General features: G+C 43.4%; 1 protein-coding gene across 2 annotated transcripts in view; it reads left to right on the top strand.

Moving 5' to 3' along the window:
• DPP6 (dipeptidyl peptidase like 6) overlaps positions 1-23696 on the top strand; it is a 422788-nt gene that overhangs the window by 252251 nt on the left and 146841 nt on the right. For both annotated transcript variants that reach the window (XM_037385816.1, XM_037385817.1), the window contains exons 4-5: positions 20052-20146; positions 23559-23633. In XM_037385816.1, coding sequence (XP_037241713.1) covers positions 20052-20146; positions 23559-23633 — 170 coding nt within the window. The remainder of the gene's footprint in view (positions 1-20051; positions 20147-23558; positions 23634-23696) is intronic.

Consider the following 23696-nt stretch of genomic DNA (forward strand, 5'->3'; position numbering starts at 1 on the left):
TTGCAAGACAGAGTGTATGTATCAGTGGCTGTTGCCAGGATTTTTGGCTGTATGTTAGTGACTGGAGGCTCCAAATAGGAGTGCATCTTCTGTCTGCTAGACACTGGCCAGACTCGGCGAGACAGTCCTTGCACAGAGGTTGTAGCCAAATAAGAAGAATAAAGAAAATGAAGAGCACAATATATTCAAGCAGTGAGGAGCACTGAGCCACAGGATACCAAAGGACATGTTCAGGGCATAGGAAGTTGACTTAAAATCTGAAAATCAAGCCCTCCTCTCTAAGGTCCCTGCCCACTTGCTTCACCAGTAACACTGGCAAAATAATATTTATTCTCATCCGAAGAGGCATAGTGGGTAAATTAGCAAAAGGCTCTGAATGGCATTTTCAGAAAAGGCTCGGTTATTTGGAAACCTGCCACCCAGTGAGAGCCAGAACCACCGTGTGCCTGGCTCACAACTGAGAATGGCAGTGAGGCTTTTATATCAAAAGTCCTGAAAAATGTGCTAATAACTAATATGTAAATATAACAGAGCAATTTTTTTATCTTTAATACTGAAACACATATGTTTTGTGGCACGTTTTGCTAATAACATCATAGAATCTCTAGGCTCTTTTAAAGTCTAATATTGAATTTAATGACCTAGAACTAATAAGTTTTATTTACCATGCTGAAAAAAATCATCATGTAGTAACTAAGGTAATTTATTTCAGTTTACCTTTAGTAATAATGCTCAGATCAACAATACTTGGATAGCCCAAATGCCCTCAAGTCTTATTTTGTGCAGTGTAAATTCATTGCACTGTATTGATAAAAGCAATGATGCATTTCAAATGGTGCAGATGCATGAGGAGGAAATGAATTATTTATCATTTGGATACATACTAAGAACTTTGTAAGAAAGTGCTAATATTTTTCATTGTGAAAAGGGTTTGCATTTAGGTACCACTCTGACAGCCCTTCAGACTAAAATTGCCCTGCTTGAGAGCTACAACAGTTAGCTGGAGTGCAGCTTCCCTGGGCTGCTTGTCCATGGGCCGAAAGTTTAACCACTTCAAGCAACCATCCAAATTGTAAGGCAGCAGAAGCCTTTCCTTTGGCAAGGATGAGCTGTTGGCATGAAAGAAAACCTCGTCTTTCTGTCTATCATCGGAGGAACAAAGTTCCCGTGCAGTTTGCGGTCTTGTGGGTGTTTGGGGTCTGCCTTAGGAAGGAGCTACACCGCTGTGCAGGTGTGTTTGAGGTGCTGCCAGGTGAGCGCCCCAGCATGGGTGCTGCCAGACGAGGGCCACACACTCACCCCAGCCCCTGCCTTATGTTAAATGAATGTGAGCTAGAAACTGTTCACAGGTGGTTTTGTTAGTGTAAACCTGGTGAAGGCGTAAATAAAATTGGGATATTTGCTTCGTTGTCCACCTTGCTAAACAGAGATACTAAATTCAATCTAGTTTAAATATGTGTTAAAAAGGCTGAAGTGATTGGGTTTACTGGTCTTAATCGTTCAAAGAAAACTTGCCCCATTCCCAATTTAATATCCTACCTCATGGTAGCTTGTTTCTGCAATATTTTTTGTGAGAGCTCTGGCTTTTCAAACACTCTTGAAATATTTTCGAAGACATGCAGCAAGTTACTTGGAGCACAGCACTTCGGTTTGTGGTGTTTAAGGTTTCAGTGAACTTCCTGCCCAAACTGCAAGGAGCCCCACAACCCTGAGAAGCTGTAAGGATGACCTTATGCTGAGATAAAGACAAGCCACTAAAGGAAAACGCTGTGTGGACCAGAGGGAAAGACTGGAGAAGGATCTTCTGGTCTAGCACTGCACAGAAGTGTGTGGCAGTGCTGCTCCATACCGACGTGGAGGTTTTGTTGGGGATGGCCTTCAGAAACCCTCTGTTGTGATTCATGGAGATATGCTAGTTAAGGAAGCCCACAGTGAGCTTTTAGGTAGTGGTGGTGTCAGTGGAAGTATCTGTGCTTTAGAGATGGGTGATTACTATTCTTAATCTAAATCACAGAATCACCGAACAGTCAGGGTTGGAAGGCACCTCTGGTGACCATCTAGCCCAACCCCCTGCTAAAGCAGGCTCACCTGGGGCAGGCTGCAGAGAGTCACTTCCATGCGGGTTTTGAATGTCCCCAGAGGAGACCCCACAGCCTCTCTGGGCAGCCTGTCCCAGGGCTCCGTCACCCTCGGAGTACAGACGTTCTTCCTCACCTTCAGATGGAGCTCCCTGTGTTGCAGTTTGTGCCCGTTGCCCCTTGTCCTGTCGCTGGGCACCACTGAGAAGAGCTTGGCCCCAGCCTCCTGCCACTTGCCCTTAAGATACTTGTAGACGTTGCTGGGATCCCCTCTCAGTCTTCTCTTCCGCAGGCTACGCAGGCCCAGCTCGCTCAGCCTTTCCTCATCAGGGAGATGTTCCAGTCCCCTCATCATCTTCACAGCCCCCCACTGGACCCTCTCTGGTAGTTCCCTGTCTCTCTTGAACCGGGCATGCCGTTGCATGCCTTCACAAAGTGACATCCTGTGCTGCCAAAGCAAAATAGATAAGAGATCATGCTCTGCCACAATAAGCAAGAAGAGAAGAGTATGTTAAACCATCTGAATGATAATTTTGGGTTTGGAACCCATCCTGGATCATCTTCTTTAGGGACTTCTGTGGATCTGTTCTCTGAGAGCACCAAAGAGAAGTTGCCCTAGTCCATCCTTCCAGCTGCCAGGCAATTGCCAAAGTTCAGTAGTGACAGTAACCTGTTCACTAAAGACAGGAAACCCAGGAATTGATGGCTTTTTAACACACTGTAATAGGCTGTGGAGGAGAGCACTTCTGCCATGTAGCTGTTTTGTTCATTACTGCTAGAGAGAACGAAATGAGAAATCAATTTGGCTCTTTTAAAAATTAATACAGTCTGCAGGAGCGAGCTGGGGAGGAGCTCTGTACCTTGGCTTTAGCAGCCCCTCCGTGCCCAGCTGCTCTGCCGTGCTGGGTTGCTGGTGGGGCACGTGTGCTGCTGTTAGACTGAGAAAGTCATCCTTCCACGTGTACAGCAACTTCTGAATTTAGAGGGAGAAATGTACTGGAGAAAGTCCTGTTTGTGAAAAATATTGCACCCTAGAAAAGTGTAGTAATGTTGTAATGGTCAGATGGGGGTGTGTGGGGTGTTTGTGTTTTTATTGAGTAGTTCAATGTCTTGAGGACGTCAGGTTTTTCATATGTGCCTAACACTATATTTAGGAGCCTCCATAGGTAACCTGATTTCTCCAAAACCTGCTCAGTCCAGACAGTCCCCTGTCTGTCACTGAGTCAAATGTCCTCTTGAGGTACCAAAATATGGCCTTAGCTATTGAACATCTAAATATCCACATGCAGTAAAAATGACCTCAGACTTTCAATGTGGTGGCTTTGTATTTTATGTCTTTGCATCTTGCCAGGTTGAGTGAAGAGTCTGGCCCAGGGACAGGGCTGGTGGCATGAAGGACACCTGGGAGAGGTGAGATGAAAGGGAACATGTGATGTGGAGGACATTGGCAGCATGATGCTGCACAGGGAGGACAGGCTGCAGAGTCGCTTGGGGAAGCCCAGGCAAGCGGGGAGGATCTTGGAGGTGTACAAGGAGGAGCAGGAGCTGGAGTTGTGCAAAGGGTGAAAATGAGCCTGGAAGTCAGTCCTGTGGTGTTGCCTGAGAAATGGCTCAATGGCCTAAGATTAAGAGCTGGAAAACACATTCAATTCCTAAGGTAATATCAGAGGGAATGATTAGCAAATCAAAGACAGCTGGAAGAGGCAGGAGATGTCCTTGGACTTCACTTCGTGTCTGGGTTCTACTAACACCTACTCCCTATAACTGCCTAATTCTGTTCCCACTGACTTTTTAAAACAAAGCAGAAAAAACAGGCTTCCCCCCGACAGGCAGCATGATGGTCACGCTCTCACATGTTGCACCAGCAATCTGGGTTCCTACACTTTCTATAGCCATTAGCAGAAACAGATTCCCCATTTCCCTTTCAAGCCTGGCTCCACTAAAATTACTGCTTTTCTCTCCAAGTAACTCAGCAGGGAGGCTGGTGGTGCCTCCTGTGGGGATGGGGTCTGCTAGTGAGGAGCAGCTTTGGGGAATAATTTGAGGTAACAGGTGTGTGAAAGCTGGGACCGCTTGGGCTCCTCTGTGTGTTACATTTGTTTGCAGATTTGTGGTGAAACCCCATGGGAATTAGGTAGATGCTGCCTCCTTTGCTCCTCCCCGCCGTCATGCTTTGTCACACCAAGGTGTGTTTCTGTGCTCTGTATTGCTGGCAGCGAAGGCAAAGCTGCTAAATTCAGTGCTGGGTCCATTTACCCTGCAAGCCAGGCAGATGTACTGCGGCTGCACCCAGTTCACAGGGGGGAGACTTTTGATTAAAAAAAAAAAAGGGGAGAACAGCAGGAATGGAGACAGGAAGGAAACAGCACACTGCCACGGGGATCGCTGCATCTGTGGGGGACTTTTGAAGATGCGGCTCACATCTGCAGTGTTTCTGCTGATGGAAGAAAAGGAACACACATGGCAGTTCTGCCTACGTGCTTAACAGTTTGAATCCAGTTAGAAAAGGATTGGGTTTTTGTTGGGTTTTTTTTTTTCATCTGTTTCAAAGCGGTTTGAAATCAAAACCTGCTGTTTTCAGAGCCAACAGAAAAGCACTGGTTTTAGCAGGGTTTAACTGGGAGAGGGATTAGGTGTTCCCTCAGTGGGTGCTAGCTATAAACCCAGATGAACAACTAGAGGTACAGCCTGACACCGGTAGATGCGCTTCCCCAGCTGACACCTGGGAAGCAGGTAAGGGTGAGCTCCCAGCTGTCCCCAGGCCCTGGGGAAGGGGGGAACTGCTGCAAAAAAACCTACCTTCGATAATCCTTTAAAAGGGTGGTTGTAACTGGAGCCTGGCTGGTTGAATTTGTACTAAAATAAAGCTAGTTTTTTTTTCCTTTGCCTCTTCAGATGAGTACAACACAGGAAAGAGGAGGGAGAGGAACAAGGAAAGCCATACTCCTGGGTGATGGAGCAAGCAGAGGGTGACAGTCTTCTCCTTTGCCCAGGAGGCTGGCAGTGTCTTATCATGATCAAGGTTGCTTTGGGAGGGAGTAAGAAATATGTTTCTTCTAGATCCAGCACTGCTAAGGAAATCTGGGCAGGTAGGTGGGGACTCAGTTTTGAACTGCAGGTAAGGAAGATCAAGAATGAGGGGCTGCATGAACTCGCTGAAGGATTTCCTAACAGTCAGGCTGGTGGAAGGGTAGAAAAGTTTTGGAAAAGGAGCACCTGGGAGATGAGAACCTAGGAAAAAACAGAGGGAGGAAATGACGTGTGTAATCACAAGATATGCTGGGCAAGAAACACATTCAAAGGAGGATTGTAAAGGGATGATGGAGAAAGGAGAGGCACTTCAGGGTGTTTGGGCCTCTTAAGCAGCTGGTCCCAGTCACTGGATACTGCTGGTACCTTCAACAGTGATGGCCAGAAAGGTTTATGTCTTTTGACACAGTCCGTCTTTAGGTGCCCTCTATTCTGCAAGAGGCAACTTCCTTACGTTTTCCTTTTCTTGTTTGGTTGTTTGGGGTTTTTTTAACTTTAAACTGAAGTACTTTTCCATTTTTCACACTGCCCTGTCCAACTCTGATTCCTTCTTGAAGGTTTTTCACTTGGTGCAAAGCACATTTTCCTAATTCAGTAGCTTTTCCTGAGCTTGCTGCACTGCTCTTGGACTGCTTACCAAGGATTAATTAAAGCAGTATGTGTTCTTCTACTTGTTCCTTTTAATGAACATTAAATAAATATATGCTGAGATACCATAATTTCATAATTTGGAGTTGGGAAATGCTGTATTTCTGGTGATTAAACTTTATATCAGATATTTATAACTGAAAATTTAGCAGGCAAAGATTTACTTATCTAAGAAAAAAAGTCCCTGGTGAGCCTGGATCTCCTGACTGTATTAAGCTGTTGAACACATAAGAAGCAGTACTTTTTTCCTTACAAGAAGTAGCACCAGACTTATATAATTCATTAAAAGACATTTAGAATTAGATAATTATCACTGATCAAGGGAATATAATTATACTTTAAAATGTAGATATACAAATCTCACATCAGTGAGTATTCAATTAAGAACTGAAGAGACCAAAGGTTTGCCCAGCCCCGGATCCTGTTTCCACCAGAGGTGAGTTGTATGTGCACAAGGACTGGAGGGCAGGGACACACTTTTTAGCTCAGGGAATTACCAGATCCTCTTGTAGTTTTTCTGTTTAGTAACCCCAAATGTTTTGCTCTTTGAAGTCACTTGCCAAGTGCCCTCCAGAGCCTTTTGCATCCACCACATCCTTCAGCAACCTGTTTCACTGGCCTAAGACCTGTTGCGTGAGTAACTGCTTCCTTCTGCTTACTTAGGAGCTTGCTCCTCTTTGCTTTGCTTGATGAGCCTTAGATTAGTACCTTGGACCATCCTTGCCATTTCTTGACTGTTTTGCATCTCTAATATATTGGTTTAGAGAGAATGGGATGGGAACTACAGGCAAGGATTACACAGGAGTATCAGGGTTGGCTTCTCAAATGTGCTCAAATGATTTGAGATTCATGGCGCTTTAAGGCAAGTGCATGCATGTAATATAATTTGTTTGACCCCAAGGAAAAGCCAGAAGATTTTGCACTTTGTTAGAATTAAAATCTATAGGTCCCAGTACCAAGTTATACCACACTGAGTGATCACGATGCCATAAAATCATGTAATGTAGGTCCCCAGCAGGACTTCCACAGCTTTATGTGGAACCAGCGCTGGGTCTATACCCATACTCCTGAGTTTTAAAACCGATTACTTTGCTGACATCTCTTTCCATTGCCTGTAATGAGAAATAATCTCTGACAGAAAATAAGGTGATCCTGTAAGTGATCACGAGACAGAAGTGGCTGTGCATGCTGAGAAACAATCCCTGATGATCAGAGTCTAACACCTCTAAAAGCCACTTCTAGTCCCATGCTTAGCAGGGAAAGAACTCAAGGTAAGAAAGCCAGTATGAAGAGATGAAAGAAGGAAAACAAAACACAAGGACAAGAAGAGTGGGGAACATCTCCCTAGGACATTGGATTGATGGGGAGAAGGAGCTGAACAGGTAACCAGGTTTGTGTATGGCTGGGCAGGGAGTTTGCCTTCACAACACTGCCAGCTGCCTATGATGCCAAATGTTAATTTTGCTACTTGTCTTAAAGTTCCAGCTTCTGGGGACAGGTGACATACAACAATACTTAGTCTGAATAAAAAAGAATGAAATAAATTTTAAATTTTTTAGCAGTCAAAGACATTATTAAAATTATATCTAAATGGCCATTCAGAAGCTAAACATAGCTGGAAGGTAAATGAAAATCTAGTATTTGATTTCCTTAGAAAATCTATTTTTAAAATGTCAGGTTCCTTTGAAGACTTATACCTGATTTCTCAATGTTTAAGATTAACCAGATTTTGTGAATTATTATAAATCAGCTTCAAAGCATTTTCACTTTCCAGAGAAGGCAGATTACAGTGGTGTGGATGGAAAAAAAGTAAACAAAGTCTAGTAAAAAGGCAGGGGAAAAATTCGAGACTCAAGCCAAGAAGAGAAAAAACATTTCAGCTCAGAAACAATTTCCCCATAAAGGGCAAAATTTTTGATTTACTGGGATAAATTATGGATACTTTGGCATGCAGTGGGTGAAAAATCAGCTGTACATTGAAGGGGTGGTATATCCAGCAGTTCAAAGAGACTTTGGGCTCGTTACAGTTACGTTCAGTGTGGTCATTTATGCAGAGTAAAGTCAGTCCAGGTGCTGCCTGGAGGTGTTGGCCGTGCCATGCATGTGCTGTGGTAACACCTGAATACCATGGTACCTTCAGGTACCCTCAGCTACAAAGAACCAGCAAGACATGGACATACATATAAAATCCACCAATTCTGCCTGGACAAAGCATCCAGAATTTTTTCCAGGCATCTAATTTATTATCACCCTAATAAACACTTATTCTCAGCTCGACAGTCAATTTTCCTGTTTCCTAGTGGAGAAGAGCCCACTGCCAAGCCCTGCTCCTGCAGCTGGTGCTGGTTGCTCACCTGCTGGCAGCAGCAGCAGAGAGCGGAGCTGGCGAGGGCTGAGCTGGCCCATCCGCGCCGTGACGGGGTTCATGCACATATGCGTGTACGTATGTGAAGCTGTTATCACTGCTGTTTGTTACTGCTTAGGCTGATGGACTGACTCATTTCACAACACATACTTCTTGGAAGGCTTGTGCGTAAGCCAGGACTCTTATTCATAATTTGGAGGTATCTTTTAGTTCCTTATTCTCCTTCCCAGTGGGAGTGCGGGCTGTGATTAGTGGCATAAAAATTGCCTTAAAACATTTTTTTTAAAATATCACCAAAAGTCTATGTGTACATATACGTATTTGTTCCATGTGTTCCGTATTTTCCTTCTTCCAGTTTTTAATTTCAGGGGCAGCATTTGTAGAGAGTTTACTATTAACTTTTCCTTTGAAGCATTTAGTTGATGCCAAACTTGGTAGCATGCATAAAACAACATTAAAACATGCCTTAAAACAGATTAACCTGTAATGTTTAGTCTTTTTTCTTTTTCTATTTTTAATGCTTCACAAAGGAAGATATTTTTATAAGCAGAATTATATACCAATAATTCTAAAAGTCCTGATTTTTTTTCCTAATGGGCACAGAATGGCTAATTTGGCTAAATTATCAAGCCAGGATAGTATGAGTATGAAAAACAGGAAAGGATTTGTTAGAATTCCACGTTTTATATTTGCTTTCCTTCTCTTGGGGCAGAAAACTAAGAACAGATAATAATTTCTCCTTTGTAATCAACTTTTTTAGGGGAAACAATATTGCACAATACTCAGGAGATAACAATACTGAAAATAACATGGTTTTATCCAGTTTGAGGCACATTATCACCTTGATCACTACAGTGAGTTTGGGTTGCTCCATCCTAAAAAAATTGATTGTAGTGTGAATAGGCATGGTCCAGAGAAGGATGAAGACCATGACAGAGGAATGGAAATGCGTAATAAAAAATTGCCCTGAGTAACAAAGAAATTATGTAAGGATAGAAAATAAAGAAAAATAGGAAGAAGTCAAGTCCTTTTCATTGAATAAGGGCATTCTTTGGTTTTAATGCCATCTGCTGAAAACTATTGAGAAGATATTTTTGGACAAAAGGTTGGGGTTGACAAGGATACAGGAAAGGACCAGGCATTCATTTGATGTAGCCACTTTTCATCTGTTGCACTTAAACCAGGTGTTGGTATCAGCCCTTCTGCTTCAGCACCTGCCTTGGCATGTCAGCCCTCCTAGCAGCAACCCCCCATTTATGCAAGGCAGTAAATGATGCAGGTTGTTGGTTCATTGGTGCAGAGGGGAGTAGGAAATAAATCAGAAATTCAGGAATCATTTTTGGGATTTGGTATGGGACTCCCTGCAGGAGCTGGCCCGGTTGCTGCAGGCAAACCAATTTGAGATGTTCAGGGAAAGCTACTTCACTGACACAAATTTTTTTCATTCACTCATCAGCTTAAAAATGATGGGATTGTATGTATAATTGCAAACTGCTCCTCCAGTAGCAGTTCTCTCGTAGCTGGGTGCAGGGTGTTTCTGTTCTCCCCCAGGTGCCATTCCTTGCCAGGTCCACTGCCCAGCACCGCATCCAATTATTTATTAATTCTTCTTTGCGAGTGTTTAATGTGTTTCCATCGGCTCTGTAATATGGTGCCCTCTTGTGACCAGTCCAAAACCGGTAATCGTGCACTGGTGGCCACAAGGTGTAGGATGTTGGATTTCATGACGTACCCAGCTTGATTTTCAAAAGTGTGAAGTCAGGGTGATGGCCATGACTCTGCCAGACTCCTTGCACCGTTAAACTTCAGTAGTCACACTTCTCCAAACACACTGGAAATGATAGAGTAGCGTAAAAGCAATCATGAAATATTACACACAAAAATGATTTAAAGTTTATCCAGAGCTGTATATTTGTGTATTTGTATATCCAGTGAATTTGGATATTTGTATACGCAGTGAATTTGCCTGTTAATATACAAAGATCTCATTCAGTCTGTACCAAAATTTCATTATGCTGCCCATGATAATAAAAATGAAAAGGAAGAAAAAACCCAAACACTTCATATTTTCTTTCCATCATGGCCACTAAACGAGAGTAATTTGGTTGGGGGCAAAGAGCAGGAGGCAAGGAAATTCACAGAGGGATTAAGCAAGCAAGCTGTGGGGTCACATTTTAATGAAAATTTATTCATGGATTCCTTTTTTTTTCTCCGTGTCAAATGGATTATTACATTAACATGTAACGTTTTGGGTTATGCACTCCCCTGTGCGAAGCCGAACTAAATGAGGCAGATAACCCCGGTGCATTAGGCAGAGAAGAGAGCGGTCACTGCACGGTGCTGCACTGGCCTGGGGGACAGCAAGGGAGCGCTTGGAGCAGGCAAGGTGGGGACGAGCAAGCAGGAATGACAGCCTGAGCTCTCAGAGGAGCTGAAAACCACTATGGCAGGATCCCTGGAGGTTTTTATACCCCCAGTACCCACACCGACCGTGTTGCAGAGCTGGGATAAGCTGATACGCGCAACCTGTTGTCCGCACTTTGTTTTGCTGTTCAGATCCATGGTGAGACCATGAAAAATATGTGGGGTGTGGATAAAGGCATTGGGGACCATTTCCTGGGAAATTAGTTGTTTGGGGTTAAATTGCTTTTGGCCTGTGCTGAATGCAGGAAGTTTCTGGCAGGGAATCAAAGGGATGAGTGTAATCTGGTATCTCCAGCTGTCTGGACTCGGGTAACCTAGGGGTCATCTGCACTTTTCCTGCTATAACGTTAGGGTTTGAAGAGCACATGGCATGAGCACAACTGAACTGGAAAAGGAGATGACAGAGAATTTTTGAGGAAGATTTCTGAGCTCTGGGATACACCAAAGTCAGCTCAGTGTGCTGCAAAGTCCCCATGCTGCTGTCAGTCATTACGGAGAGATAAACTGAGGGCAGCAAGCAATAAAATGTGTGGGTTTGCTGCTGTTGTTAGGATTCTATAGCAGTTTTGTAATCAGGATGATTTGGCCTGGATGGAGTCAAAATGGATTTACTCCAGAGGATTTCTCATTCATTTTTTCCCTAATTGTAGCATGTCTCTTCACACCACCACCACCACCCCCCACCCCCCCATGTGTTACAAAAGCAGGTAGAAGCAGAGAAGAGGAGTTATTTGAAGCTGAAAGGAGTTCTCTGTGTCTCACGTGGACTTCAGCTTTTCATGCCTAGGCCACTAAGCCGTGATCTGAGCCTACAGAGTTCCCAGACTGGGGCTCTTTGAAGCGGAGTTCAGTCTCACAAATGAGAGGCAGCAGCGGAATTGTACCCGGTTTCAAATTTGGGACTGAAATTTCAAAGGTGTGCTCCTCCTGGATTTCAGGCTTGGTGCTGAGGTCTTCTCTCAATGAGATTGAATTAGCTTTTTTTTTTGTTGAGTTTGGATCTTGAAAGATTTGGGATTAGACAAAAAAGAGGAACAAACTGGCATTAGTGATTTTTATAGTTTTAAGTTTTCCCAGGACAGCCTTCTTCAAGCTTTTGTCAAGTTTATTTACAACCTTGCTAGCGATGCACATGGATATGGGAATTTTTCTGAGCTATAATTGTGTTTTATTTTACTGGTACTACTGTAAAGGCACTATATTGGTGCACCAAGTGCAACTGTATTGAGATGATGAGCAATTAAAACCACTTCTTGCATAACAAAGCACATTCTATCATGTTGCACTTACTTAATATACCAGTGCAATATGTTATACAGCATTTAGCTAAATTATGGTAAATCACCTATTTAAAGAAGTTTTCCTTTCAGCCTCTCATGTGAAAAAAAAAAATAGGCTGGAAACAGTAAAAGGGTAATGACCCATAATGCCAGAAAGATAAAAATGGGATTTCAGTCGTCTCCTGGAATTAAAGGCTGTAGCAATGTTGTTAAAGGCAAGCTGTTCCCTGTCCCCTGTTGCTTCCTTGCATCAGCATCATGAAGTATAACCGACTCTTCCTTATTTCTGCACTGCAGAGTAGCAAGACTGAAGAAAAAGGAGTTGCTGGTGGGGGCAGGTGTGTTGAAGGCAAAAGGCAGGGTGGTGGCAGGGGGCTGTGATGAGATACAGGTGTCAAGGTCTACAGGGACCATCCCTAAGGACCAGCTCTCACTGTGGGTGGGATGAAGCTACAGGTATGGAAATGGGGTTTCTTTGCTGTTCACCGCTCATGATCCTTGCTGCCATCTCCCTCGTTATCCCAGAGCCAGCTTACTGCAGCACCAGGGGACAGGGGATGGGAAGCCTTCCCTGCATTTTCTCTCTGGGAAGCAGCTCGGTATCAAAGCAAGCTTGGCTTCTGTTTTGGGGAGGGAATTTCAGATTCAGTTGTTTTATGGGTACATGCTACAAATATCAAATAGATGAACTGCAGGACTTGAAAGAACAACAAATCATAGTATTAAATGCATCATCACAATGGTCACCTTTTCCACCTCAATTTGGGATTGCATCTGTCTGGACACCTGAACAGGCTTCCATCAGGGGCTGATTGTGCTTTTATTTTGCTTTATGTTCTATGTGGTTAAGTCCTAAAGCAGTTAGTGACCATGCATGGTCCTTGCATTTGTTGAATATTTATTCCCTGTGCTTTTCTGAGGCGTAAACCACACCTCCCCCAGGGAGTGCAGGGCCACTCTCCTCCAGGACTCCAGTTAGGCAGATACTGTCCTAAATGAGTCAATAATCCTGCAGGCTTACTAAATAAGATCGTTTCCCCTGCCATGAAAGCACAGTAAAATAAGTATTTCCCCAAGCCTGTGTTCATCCTTCTCCCTGTTCATATCATGTTCCACCTTCTCCCTCGTTTGGTGCTTTTTGTTAATGTTTGCTGGGGTTTTTTTCTGTCAGTTTTTATTTCCTCTGTGAATTTCCCGTGTGCTGTCGTTTTCCTCTCTGCTTCCATTGTTTCCCAAAACCTCAGGCTCTCTCTCTCTCACAAGCAGTCTCTGAAGACAGTAGGCTCATGCTTCTGCTGCATCTGGCAGGATTAAGGGATTTTTTAAGATCTTGACCCCACACACCGCAGCCTGTTAACCTCAGCTTATCCTCTTCCCTCCCCTGTGTCACTCAGAAAGTGCATCATTTTTTTTTACAGGAAATCCCAAGTCCCCCCCAGTTTCCTTGCCATGGGAGATGCTCCCAAGCTGTGTGGATGGCTGTACCCACACAGGCGCCTGGTGCCTCGCCTGTGCTGACAGGCTGCTCTCTCCCCTCGGGGCTGTGGGTGGGTGGGCTGGCTTGCGGGTGGGAATGCCGGTAGTCACAGCAGGGAATGCTCCCTGCTGCCCACCCCACAGCTTGCCCGGGTACCCGCTTCAGTCGTGATGCTGTTCCCACGGAGACACACTATATTTCAGTGTAAACTGGCAGCCTCCCCCAGTCCTGCAAATGTGGGTAATCACTTATAAGCCAGTTTGATTTGGTTGTTTTAGTGGGTTTTTTTTCCCTGTGTGCCACAGGTCAGCTGTGGATAGTCCAGGTTTGCTCTCTCCAGCCAGCCCCCCCTCTTTGCCCCGGTGTGTGCGTGCTGGGGGTGAGGGCTGTGGCATGCCAAGGGGCATACCCCTTCTGTTCCCCACCTCTGGTCTCCAGCCCCTGTGCTGGGGCTCACCTGGCAATCCAGAAGACTTGCTGGGATGCTAAACAAGCAGAAGATTTTTTTAATTTTAATTCCACTTCCTCATCTTCATATGTTTTTCCAAATGAATATGGCTATAGTCCATGCCATTGCCAGCCTGAAAATACCAATTCCGTCTGAAAAAATATCTGTCCTACTGTTGCAAACATTCTGCCCATTATCTTGTTAGATGTTAAGTGCTAACCAGTTGTGTGTGATCGATACCCGCCTGGAAGGATGCCAAGAAACCCTTTGCTGTTTCAGGCATTGCTGTTGTGTCAGCCAAGGGGGGCTCAGCCTGGCTTCGTGCTGAGTTATGCCCTGCACCGCGGTGGGCAGTGCTGCAGGGCTGGTGGAAGGCTTGTCCTTCAGATGGAAGATAAAATTCTAAAGACCTGACTGCTTTCCATCGTTAAAAACCTCACAACACCTTTTGTTTTTTTCGGAAGAGAGAGGGTGATAGCATCAGGCTCTTGACTTGTTTCCAGCTGCAGTAATCAGTTTCATTGGGTTGGACAAGGGGGTTGCGAAGCTCAGAGGAATCTTCCAGGGGTTCTGACCCCACTGTAAAGCCCAGCAGATGCAAACAGCCTGCCAGCTGCCATAGGTCATGCCTGAGGTCAGGTCGAGCAAGGGCCTTGCTACAGCAGCAGGGATGAGAAATAACAGGAAAGTGCCAGTCCCCTCTTGGTGGCCCGGTGACGTTCGCTGCGCCAGCGCAGAGCTCCATCCCAGCAGCACGTGGCCTGCTGCAACGTGACCTCGGTCCCTGCACAGCAATGTGGGCTGAGTCCCGCAGGACGTGCTGCCGCCTGCTCCCTTGACATGGCATCATTTGTTTGTCAGGCTTGTTGTTCATGCTGGTATCTGGAGGTTTACTTATCTGAAATGGTTCAGAACAACTTCAGGACTTAAATTCCCTTTATTCACCAATCTTCCTTAATCTTAGGGATTGAGAACAATAATTCCCTTGACACTGCCTTTCATCAGACTAAGACTCATTCAATTATCTGCCGCGTCTGTTGATCTGAAACTACAGGACTTGGGAAGTTGCTTTTTCCTCTAAATCTGTGGCTCTAAATGATAGGAGCTGTCCTAACAGTCCTGATACTGCCTTCTGCCTTTTGCCGAGTCCTGCTGCTGACTTGCTGCATGTGAATAATTTTTTTTTCCCTCTGTTTTTCATTTGTCAGTTGCTAAACTGATAGAAAATTACAGTTTCATCAAAAATATTTTTTAGAGCTGGATTTAAATTCTGATTCCTTCTCATATTTTATCACATAGTTCTGCTTTCTGCTCTCCGTAATGTCTGACAAATAATGAAAATTCTCCTCGAAAGCATGCTGGTCCTGCTGTTACCTTGCTAACCAGTCTCTCATCTCTGATAGCGTGTAGTTACTTAGTCTCATCAGAGGAGCTGTACAGCCATAGATTTGTGAGCCTTGACATTAATGCAAATCTGTGTTCCTGTAGCAGGATGCAATTCCTTCCATTCTTTGCGCCGCCAGCACTCAAACTTACTCCTAGAAGTAAAATTGTCCCAGACATTCTTGGCCACTGTGATGAGTTGCTTAGCCTGGTGCCTGGTCTGACACACTGCAATGTAAAAAGAAGTGGGTTTGGCACAGGCAAGTGCTCCTCTAGCCCAGTGCTGGATCTCTCACCACGGCAATAGCTGATGCTATGTTAGACTTAAGCCTGGCCCCTTTTAGTGGTTCATAATGAGGCAGCCCTGCATTAGGGATGATCGATAGTATATCCTAGCTTTTTTCTTTAATATCTGACAGTTTATCAATTGCCCATGAGTTTTTGTACTCCCTTGTTTTACATCATGGCAAATCATCTGTGCTGTCTTGCTCTCTTAGTGATGTCCAACGTTTTGTTGGCTGTTTAGGATGCCTCTGCCTATCGAGCTGATAATTCAAGGTCCCCAAATGATACCAGTGACAGCTTCATGATCTTTCTCCTGAGTTACAACTGCCAGTTACAGGTTCAGCAGCACAGCAGCACAGGTGGGCGAGTTTCCAGAGAACCCTGTGCCTTTCCTGATGGTCAAACCTTGGAAAGGGTTGGCCAGGTAGCATGCCTGAAAATGCAAAACCTGCACTGGAGCCACAGGGCATAATGAATTGTACTTTTAAGAAAAATCCCATGTTTTTGTCTTGTTTCATCCTAAACAAGAGGCCAGCGGGCAGAGCTGCCAGGCTAAGCAAACCCGTGTGTGTGCTGTTCCTGCTGAGGACTCAGCGACTGCAAGGGGCACGAGCTCCCTGTCACTAGATCTGTTCTCTCTGCACGTGTATTTCCTGACTGAATTTAAAAGAAAGATGTGTACGAAGAAGCTGGGAAACTCTGACACTGCAAATATATCATTGGTGTTGGGTTTTCTGCTTTCACTCGTTCTGCTTAGCAGGTTTTTAAAAATTTCTGCCAAGGCTGCCCCATTCCTCTGTGCTGACTCTCTGCAGCACCAAGGCTGCTCTGCTATTTCTAGGTATCACTGCTTTTTGTAATCAGTCACTTTGTGAGCTTGACTACATATCTGTGTCTACACTCACAGACACGTAATATATCCTACCAACCAGACATCTTCCTGGAAGTTGAAAGAGGGGGAGGAGTTGGCAAAGTGAACTCTGCTGTTAAGAAATGGAGTACATGGCTTTATGCCTGAAAGTTACAATTTTCAGCATCATTTACACTGAACACCAGCCCCAAAGAAAGGCAGGTATGAAAAATAAGATGCAGTGATGACCTTTATCAGCTGTGGTGACAACTATAAATCAGGCTGCAAATTCTCATCAGCTCACTGAATGGAATTCATTACAGGCAGAGGCTGCTGCATTGCTTTTTGTCTTTGATTGAGGTATGTCCCATTTAAATAAATGCTCTTGCACTGGAACAAATCACACATTTCAAAACAAAGTCCAGGAATATTATTCATTAATTGTTTTGAGGTCCAAGATAATACAACTTACAGACCAGCTAAACCTCATGGTGTTTTGCTTGGAGTATAATGCAGAACAATTTGTTCTTCTCTTAAGCAGACCAATTTTCTGTTCATTAATTCAAATGCTGTGTTGATGGCTTGTATTGAATATAATAGCAAGATTTACAGCCCTAACAAATCAGTGCTGCTTCATTTATTCTTCCTTATTCATACCAGAAGTACATGCAGCAGATTAGCACCTGATTTTAAAATTGTTGCACTTTAACAAATAATGAGAAAGTCTTTCATCTCCTACTTCCAACTATGGAGCAACTTTTATGTAATCATCTTGAAGTTTCACAGTTTATTAAAATGTTATGTTTTTCTGGAACACAGGGAGCAATAAAAGTTTAGTAGCAATTTCATTACGGGCACTAATGTAACTTCCATCAGTTCGTGCAATGTTCAGGAAACAGCTACCAAGTATTAACAGCCCCACAGACTCATTAGATTAATAAGCTACTTTACCTGGGTACTGAACTTTGAGCTGAGTTTCACTGCTAGGTTGGGGTTTTTTTCCCCGTAATTAGGATATATCCTGAGAGGCTTACAATTATCCAAATGCTTTGCCGGCCATATTTAAAATGTGATTTTTCTGCCTAGAACTTAGTATGTAATTGGAAAACATTCTGTGTTGTTGTCATAGGGTGATTATTAAAGCAGCAATCTTTTTCAAAATGTCTTGTAGTCAGGTAATATTCAGTCTCTCAGTTTAGTTATTCTTGCTATTTCTGGAATGAAAAAAAAAATTTGGACGGCATACTTTCCCCATATAACAAATGATGCCTCAGCCCTAGTGGCCTAAGAATATAAAGGCAAGGTATGTAGAAAGCATTAATACCTTTTATTATATCAGTCCCTAAATTGTCAGTAAAAAAATACTTTTTTAGGGATTTGGCCACAGAAGCTGGAAGTTAAAGTTGTAAATAAGTCGATGCTGGATCAGACCCCAGAGGTTGTCTCTTCCGGTGTATGGCCTGGGACAAGAGCAAATACCTAGGGAAGATTTTTAGAAAGTAGGTGAATTTCTCAAGATGATAATTTGGGATATGCTAGTAGTCCCTTGCAATTGAAGGTTCAAGGGCTTTCTGAAAAGTGCCTCCCCTCAAGACCCACAATCTTTGATGGATTTTTCTTCCATTTTTCTAGTTCTTGCTTGGAGCCACATGCAGTCCTGGCACCTGCTCTCCTCTGGGACCATGACTTCCACAGCTTGTTTACCTTCTGCGGGAAGGAATAATCCCTTTTATTTGTGCTGAACCTGTCACTGGCTGGTGTCACTTAGTAACTCCCCATACTTATTTTTGAAAAGCAGGGAATGAGCATTCATTATTTATCTTCACGCTGCTTATGACTTTTTTGACTTCTGTCCTCGTTCTGTTCAATCAGTTCTTTCCCACCCAGGGTTAAGAATCTTCATTTGTTCTGTTATAAATTGTATGAAGCAATATTGTAAAGTCCTGAGTATAATAAGGCATACTTAGGAAAGTGCCATGCCCTTGGACAACACTCCAGAACTATTGACAAAATTTTAATACTGTCAAACCCAAACAGGAGCTCTCTTCATTATTCTGGTCTCAAATGCAAGTCTTAATCTAATTCAGATCCTGCATATTTTATTCATCACTGAAGATGTTGATAACATTTATTCTGTAGTTAAAAGAAAGAGGTGCTTTGAGAATTTTTTTGCCTACAAGTGTAAAGGGCTGCTGCTGTGATTTGGACACTGAGAATCTTTCTAAGTCTCTAATATCTTGTCTGTTTGGAAAGGATCATCTGTTTTACAGCAACAGCTTGGCCTCACAGAATATGATTTGTCCCAATCTCAGAAAAGATTTTTTTCTTCCTACGCTTACATATAAAACTGTGATATGTGGGAGATGATTGGTTTTGATAGTAATAAGTTGAGCATAGAAGCTTTCATCTACACTTCCAGAGCTTTTTACAAAGATGGTTAATGACTGTAATGAGGATTGTTGTCTCCAGCTTAGAAATAAAAGAAGACTGAGAAATAGGTAGGGAAAGAGTATGCTAGTTCCATACATCCAGGTTTTGAAAGAACTGGGTCTCTGTATCCAGTGTTGTCTTCAGGAGGTTACACCGAGCTGGGCAGTGTGTACCTGCTTGTGGTTACAATGAGTTGGGCCTGTGTTTGAATAGATCCCATAGGACATAAACTCGCCTTTGACTCATTCCAGGACAACTCGTGGATAATGTTTAACCATTCATGTGTCCCTAACACTTGTGGAATGCATCATGGTAGCCACCCTGGGGTAGTCACAGTGGGGGCAGGCAATGAGGAATCATTTTCCTAACTGAAGCTGAAGGCAGGCATTTGGTAGGATCCATCAGTTCTCAATCTTAGTTTAGCCAGGTTGCAAAAAAGCAATAACCCTACTCCCGTGTCAAGAAAAGCTGTCAAATATTTTAATGGAAATGTGCTCGGGACTTAGGTTTTAGGTTTTATCTGTGGGGCAGTGCATGTAAGGACTGGTCAGACTCGAACTTCAGTTTATGACATCTGACAAGATGACAACCCTTTACTGCTGTAACATTTTTCATCCTGAACCTTTGACCCTTACTCATTTGGAGTTTTTTTCATGTGTCTACCCCAGCCTTTCTGTCAAGTAGGCTTTGAGCTTTGAGAGCTGGAGACTCTCTCCTGCCTGTGCAGAAGCTACCACCAGAGGGGATCCTTGTCCTTGTCCACATATCCGGAGTGCTGGAGTAGTCCCAAAGTGCCAGAGGGACAAGCCAATTTGTCTCGTTTCATGTGAAAATTGCAGTTCCTTTGTATGCATCTCCTTTCTGGTGTAGGTTTGCAGGACAAAGGGTGGAGCTGGAAGATCTGCACAATATTAGGTTCCAGAATCTGCTTTGTTAGAGGGTGATTTGCTTTTAACTTTCAGAGAATTTCCAGGCATCTGGCTAATTAAACTCCTACAGAAACTGAGGATCTTACAAACCTTTAAGGATAAGGAGTGGTGTTCGACCTGGAATTTTTTCCTACACTAACCATGAAGCAAGCTGCGTATGTACTATTCAAAACAGGTCCCCCTCTTGCATTCAGGTCTGCAAAAGTATGGCAGAATAAACACATGACAAGCGCTAACCATGTTGTTAATGACTAACCTGGAAGCCACTGTAACATCACAGCAATGGCTGCGTTAGAAAAAAAAGTATCTGTGTTCTTTAGAGGGAAGTTCCCAACAGTACTTTTGGTTCAAGTCCATAGTTAGGTTCAACACAAACAGACAATTTCAGATTTCCTTAATGTTCTTTTCTTTTTCCTCCTTGCAGATAATGAATTCATTTATAGGAACCAGAATGGCACAGTGATTCTGAGGAATGTTGAAACTAACAATTCAACAATATTAATAGAAAACAAAAAAATTGTAAGTATTTTCTATAACAAGTAGCAGAATTTCACAGTTTTCTTGCAGTTGAATCAGTAAAGCAGAAAATTAGTTTGGTTTCAACTCCATGTATTGTCAAGGAGAAGCGATACACCAGTAATACTATGGGCTACACAATGACTGATAATGTGAAATTGAACTCCAGCTTTTGTTATTGTTCTGCAAGCTCAGTTTCTTTCATGCTACAGGAATGTATCATATAGATATTTGAAACTAGTCTTGCATATCATATATAATTGAAAGATGCAGAATTCTCATCTTTGCATGCTTAATAGAAATGACAATTGATATAATTAACTGTCTTTTGGTAGCATTCTCCACATTCTGCCATGCAAATATTTATATTTTTAATTTGTGGATTTGCTGATTTTTCTTGCCTAATGGTCGAGATGTAATTTCAGTCTTGTTATGAATAGTGTTGATGAATGGAAGTGGAGTTGCATATGAGAGAAACCCTAAGAAATTATTGGGAAAAGAAGTTAGGAGGTGGCTATTAAAATAAATGAAAATAAATTCACTGCTGATACAGAGTATTATTTATAAATGATCTAAGTGTTTTGTAGCATTGTTTTTCATCACAGATGAAGCCAGCATTGCAGCAGAAGTTAGTAAATTAAATGTCAGAGCGTTTTCTATATTTCCAGCAAGAAATTAATTTCTGAAGTAAAATACACTTACGCGTATTTATGATGACATATGAATCATGTTGTCCTGCTAAAATTGTCACTTATGCAGGACCTGCTTAAAGTTTTGGTTAGCTTGAGGTAGTTTTGTTGTACTGTCTCATTGTGAAAAGCAGAGGATGGCTAACAAAGACTGATCTTAATGACCCAAGTTCTGCCAAAAACAGCTTTAGAAACTCAAAAGCTGAAAGTAAATCTACAAGAAAGCTATAAAACCACATTCCAGGTTGATTTTATTTTGCAATATGAGTATATGACTCAAAAAAAGCTCAAGTACAGTATTAATTCTTTTTTAATGAGACAAATAATTTATCACTGAATTATTATTGCAGAACCCAACCTTAAACTTCACATGCTGCCATTTAACCTTACACCTTTGCTACATCACATAAGCAGTCCTCTTTTATCAGAGTGGAACCCCTTTGTTCACACTGCTGTTAAGGCTAAAGGAATGGGCTGGCTTCCTTTAATGCCGAGGTCTGTTGAAGTCAATCTTCTTCCATTTGGCCTCTGTTTATTCCCCTGGTTTTAATTTTTTTCAATCTGTAAGAAAAGCACAGTGTTGCAAGATAATCCTACTTTTTCATGCCATGGCCTCCCTACTGCCTGTCCTACCCTTGCTCCTCTGCCCTCTCAGTAAATCAACCTGCAGAGCATCACCTCCACATCAATCCAGAAAGTCCCGATAGAAGAGCTGCTGTTACACCTTATCCAGGCACGCTGTCTTTGTCCTTTTCCTTCCCACCCCTGGGTCAAAGAAACTTTTGCTGCCTTGGCATGTTTTCCTTTCTCCGTGTTATTAATATAACAGTAAGTAAAATCTGTCTTCATGCTGACACTGCTGGCTCTCACACTCCCCATCCTGACTCACACTGTCCATTACCTCGCCCGAAGGGGTAGATGCCACATCCTTTGAAACACTCAAGGTCAGGCTGGACAGGGCTCTGAGCAATCTGACTCTCATGGTCCACTCAGTGGACTCATGATGGTTCTTTAACTATGATCTCGAAGCGCAAAAATCAAGGCGACCACGCCAAGCGGTTATGCTTCAATCAAACAGCACAATGTTATTGTTTGCCCGTAAAGCGGCATGCAATAGGTAGAAAGACAGAAAGTGAATAAAAGGTAAAGTAAAAAGAAAAGGAAAGAGGATGATAGCTACCACCACGGGTCCAAGGTGTCCCTGTGGTCCCAGGTCCGGGCAGCGTCCTACCGGTCCTTCCGATCGTCGTGATCCTTGGTGGGGAATATCTCCAAAGTTCAGTTGCTAAGAAGGCATCTTTTTATGCCAAGCAACACACCTTGCTCCACCTCTGGTCCATGGACTGCTGCCAGTCTCTGCCCTCTCGAGCCAGGTTATCTTGCCCCAGAGGCGGGTAGCTTCAGACCAGGAGGCGTGTTCTTTTTTGTTTTCTGGTTCATTGTTATGACCACGGTTGTGATCCATCTTCTGGACAGCTGTTATGCGGCCTTATTCAATCCCAGGTGGCAGGGAGCGGCATAGTACTCCTCCTCGTACCGTGCAGTTCTCTTTCCCAGGGTCTTTGTGTCTTGGTGTCCATGAGGACCACATTCCATCTCCAGGTCTCTGTTGGCAATGTTGAGACAATATTGTTCTCTTTAGACCGACTCTTACACTGACTTACACTCAAGGTCAGGCTGGACGGGGCTCTGAGCAACCTGACCTAGTTGAAGATGTCCCTGCTCATTGCAGGGGCATTGGACTAGGTGGCCTCTAAAGGTCCCTTCCAACACAAACCGTATGATTCTGCACCAGTCCCCTCTGGCTGTGCGCCGGGTGCCCACGCAGCACCTCCAGCCTCACTGGCAGCGGGGAGGGCTCGTCCAGCGGGATGCTGTGTGTCTCCCTGCAGCCCAAATTCCCCCTTCCGTTCTGCTCCATGGGAATCTCTCAAGGACTCACATCTAATTCGTGAGGTGAGAGGGTGAGATTTAAAAAGCCGTGGGTGAGCGGTGTGTTAGTGGCACCTCTCTTTGACCTTGCCGCTGTGTGTGCCAGCAATGTATCATATCGAAACGTGCTGGAAAGGAGAAATGTCAGCACTATACAAACGAGCAGTGGAGCAGCGAAAAGGTATTTCCTGACAAGCCTTAAGATATTTTGGCATCTCTTCTTGTTAGGAAGACTTACAGCGCAGCTTTTTGCAGAACCCAGGTCAGGGTGCACCTGGAAAGCTGTATCACCACAGCATCCCAAAGACTTGTATAACTGGGTGAAATGGGATGGTTTTCCTCAGCGTTGTCTTAATTGGAAGAGGTAGTGGTGGCTCTTTATGCTAATTTGCTCCAGCAGCTATTTACTTGTTTTTATCACCTGCTCTTTGGCCAGTGACTGCAGGGATTGGGAGGGAATTATTAAACTGAGTTTTCTACTCAGAGCCTTCAGCTACCTGCTGCCCACAGCCGCCCCACCAGCCACTGTGCAGTAAGTTCATAAGGAAAATCCTGATTTTTTGAGATAGCTGCCTGCTCTCAGTCTCAATGCAGTAATGCTTTCTCTAATGGGCGCATATAAGTGCCCACTTAACATTTCTGGGTTTTGAAAAGAGTTGTGTTGTATTATTTTTCAAGACACTTCGTCTGGCAGAATTCTTCATTGCTAGAAAGATGGTCATAACAATTAGTTGTAGAAGTCATTGGCTTGAAAACTGAAAAATATTTATTTCAATGTTTGATTTATTTTCTAGGTCTCCTTAAAGGCTATTCGATATGAAGTATCACCTGACCGGGAATATGCACTATTTGCTTTTAATGTTGAGCCAGTAAGTAAATAGATTTTATTTCAAAATACACTGCTTCCCCCCACCCCCATCCCCACCCCCCAG

Source organism: Falco rusticolus, chromosome 4, assembly GCF_015220075.1.
Source record: "Falco rusticolus isolate bFalRus1 chromosome 4, bFalRus1.pri, whole genome shotgun sequence".
Lineage (NCBI taxonomy): Eukaryota > Metazoa > Chordata > Aves > Falconiformes > Falconidae > Falco > Falco rusticolus.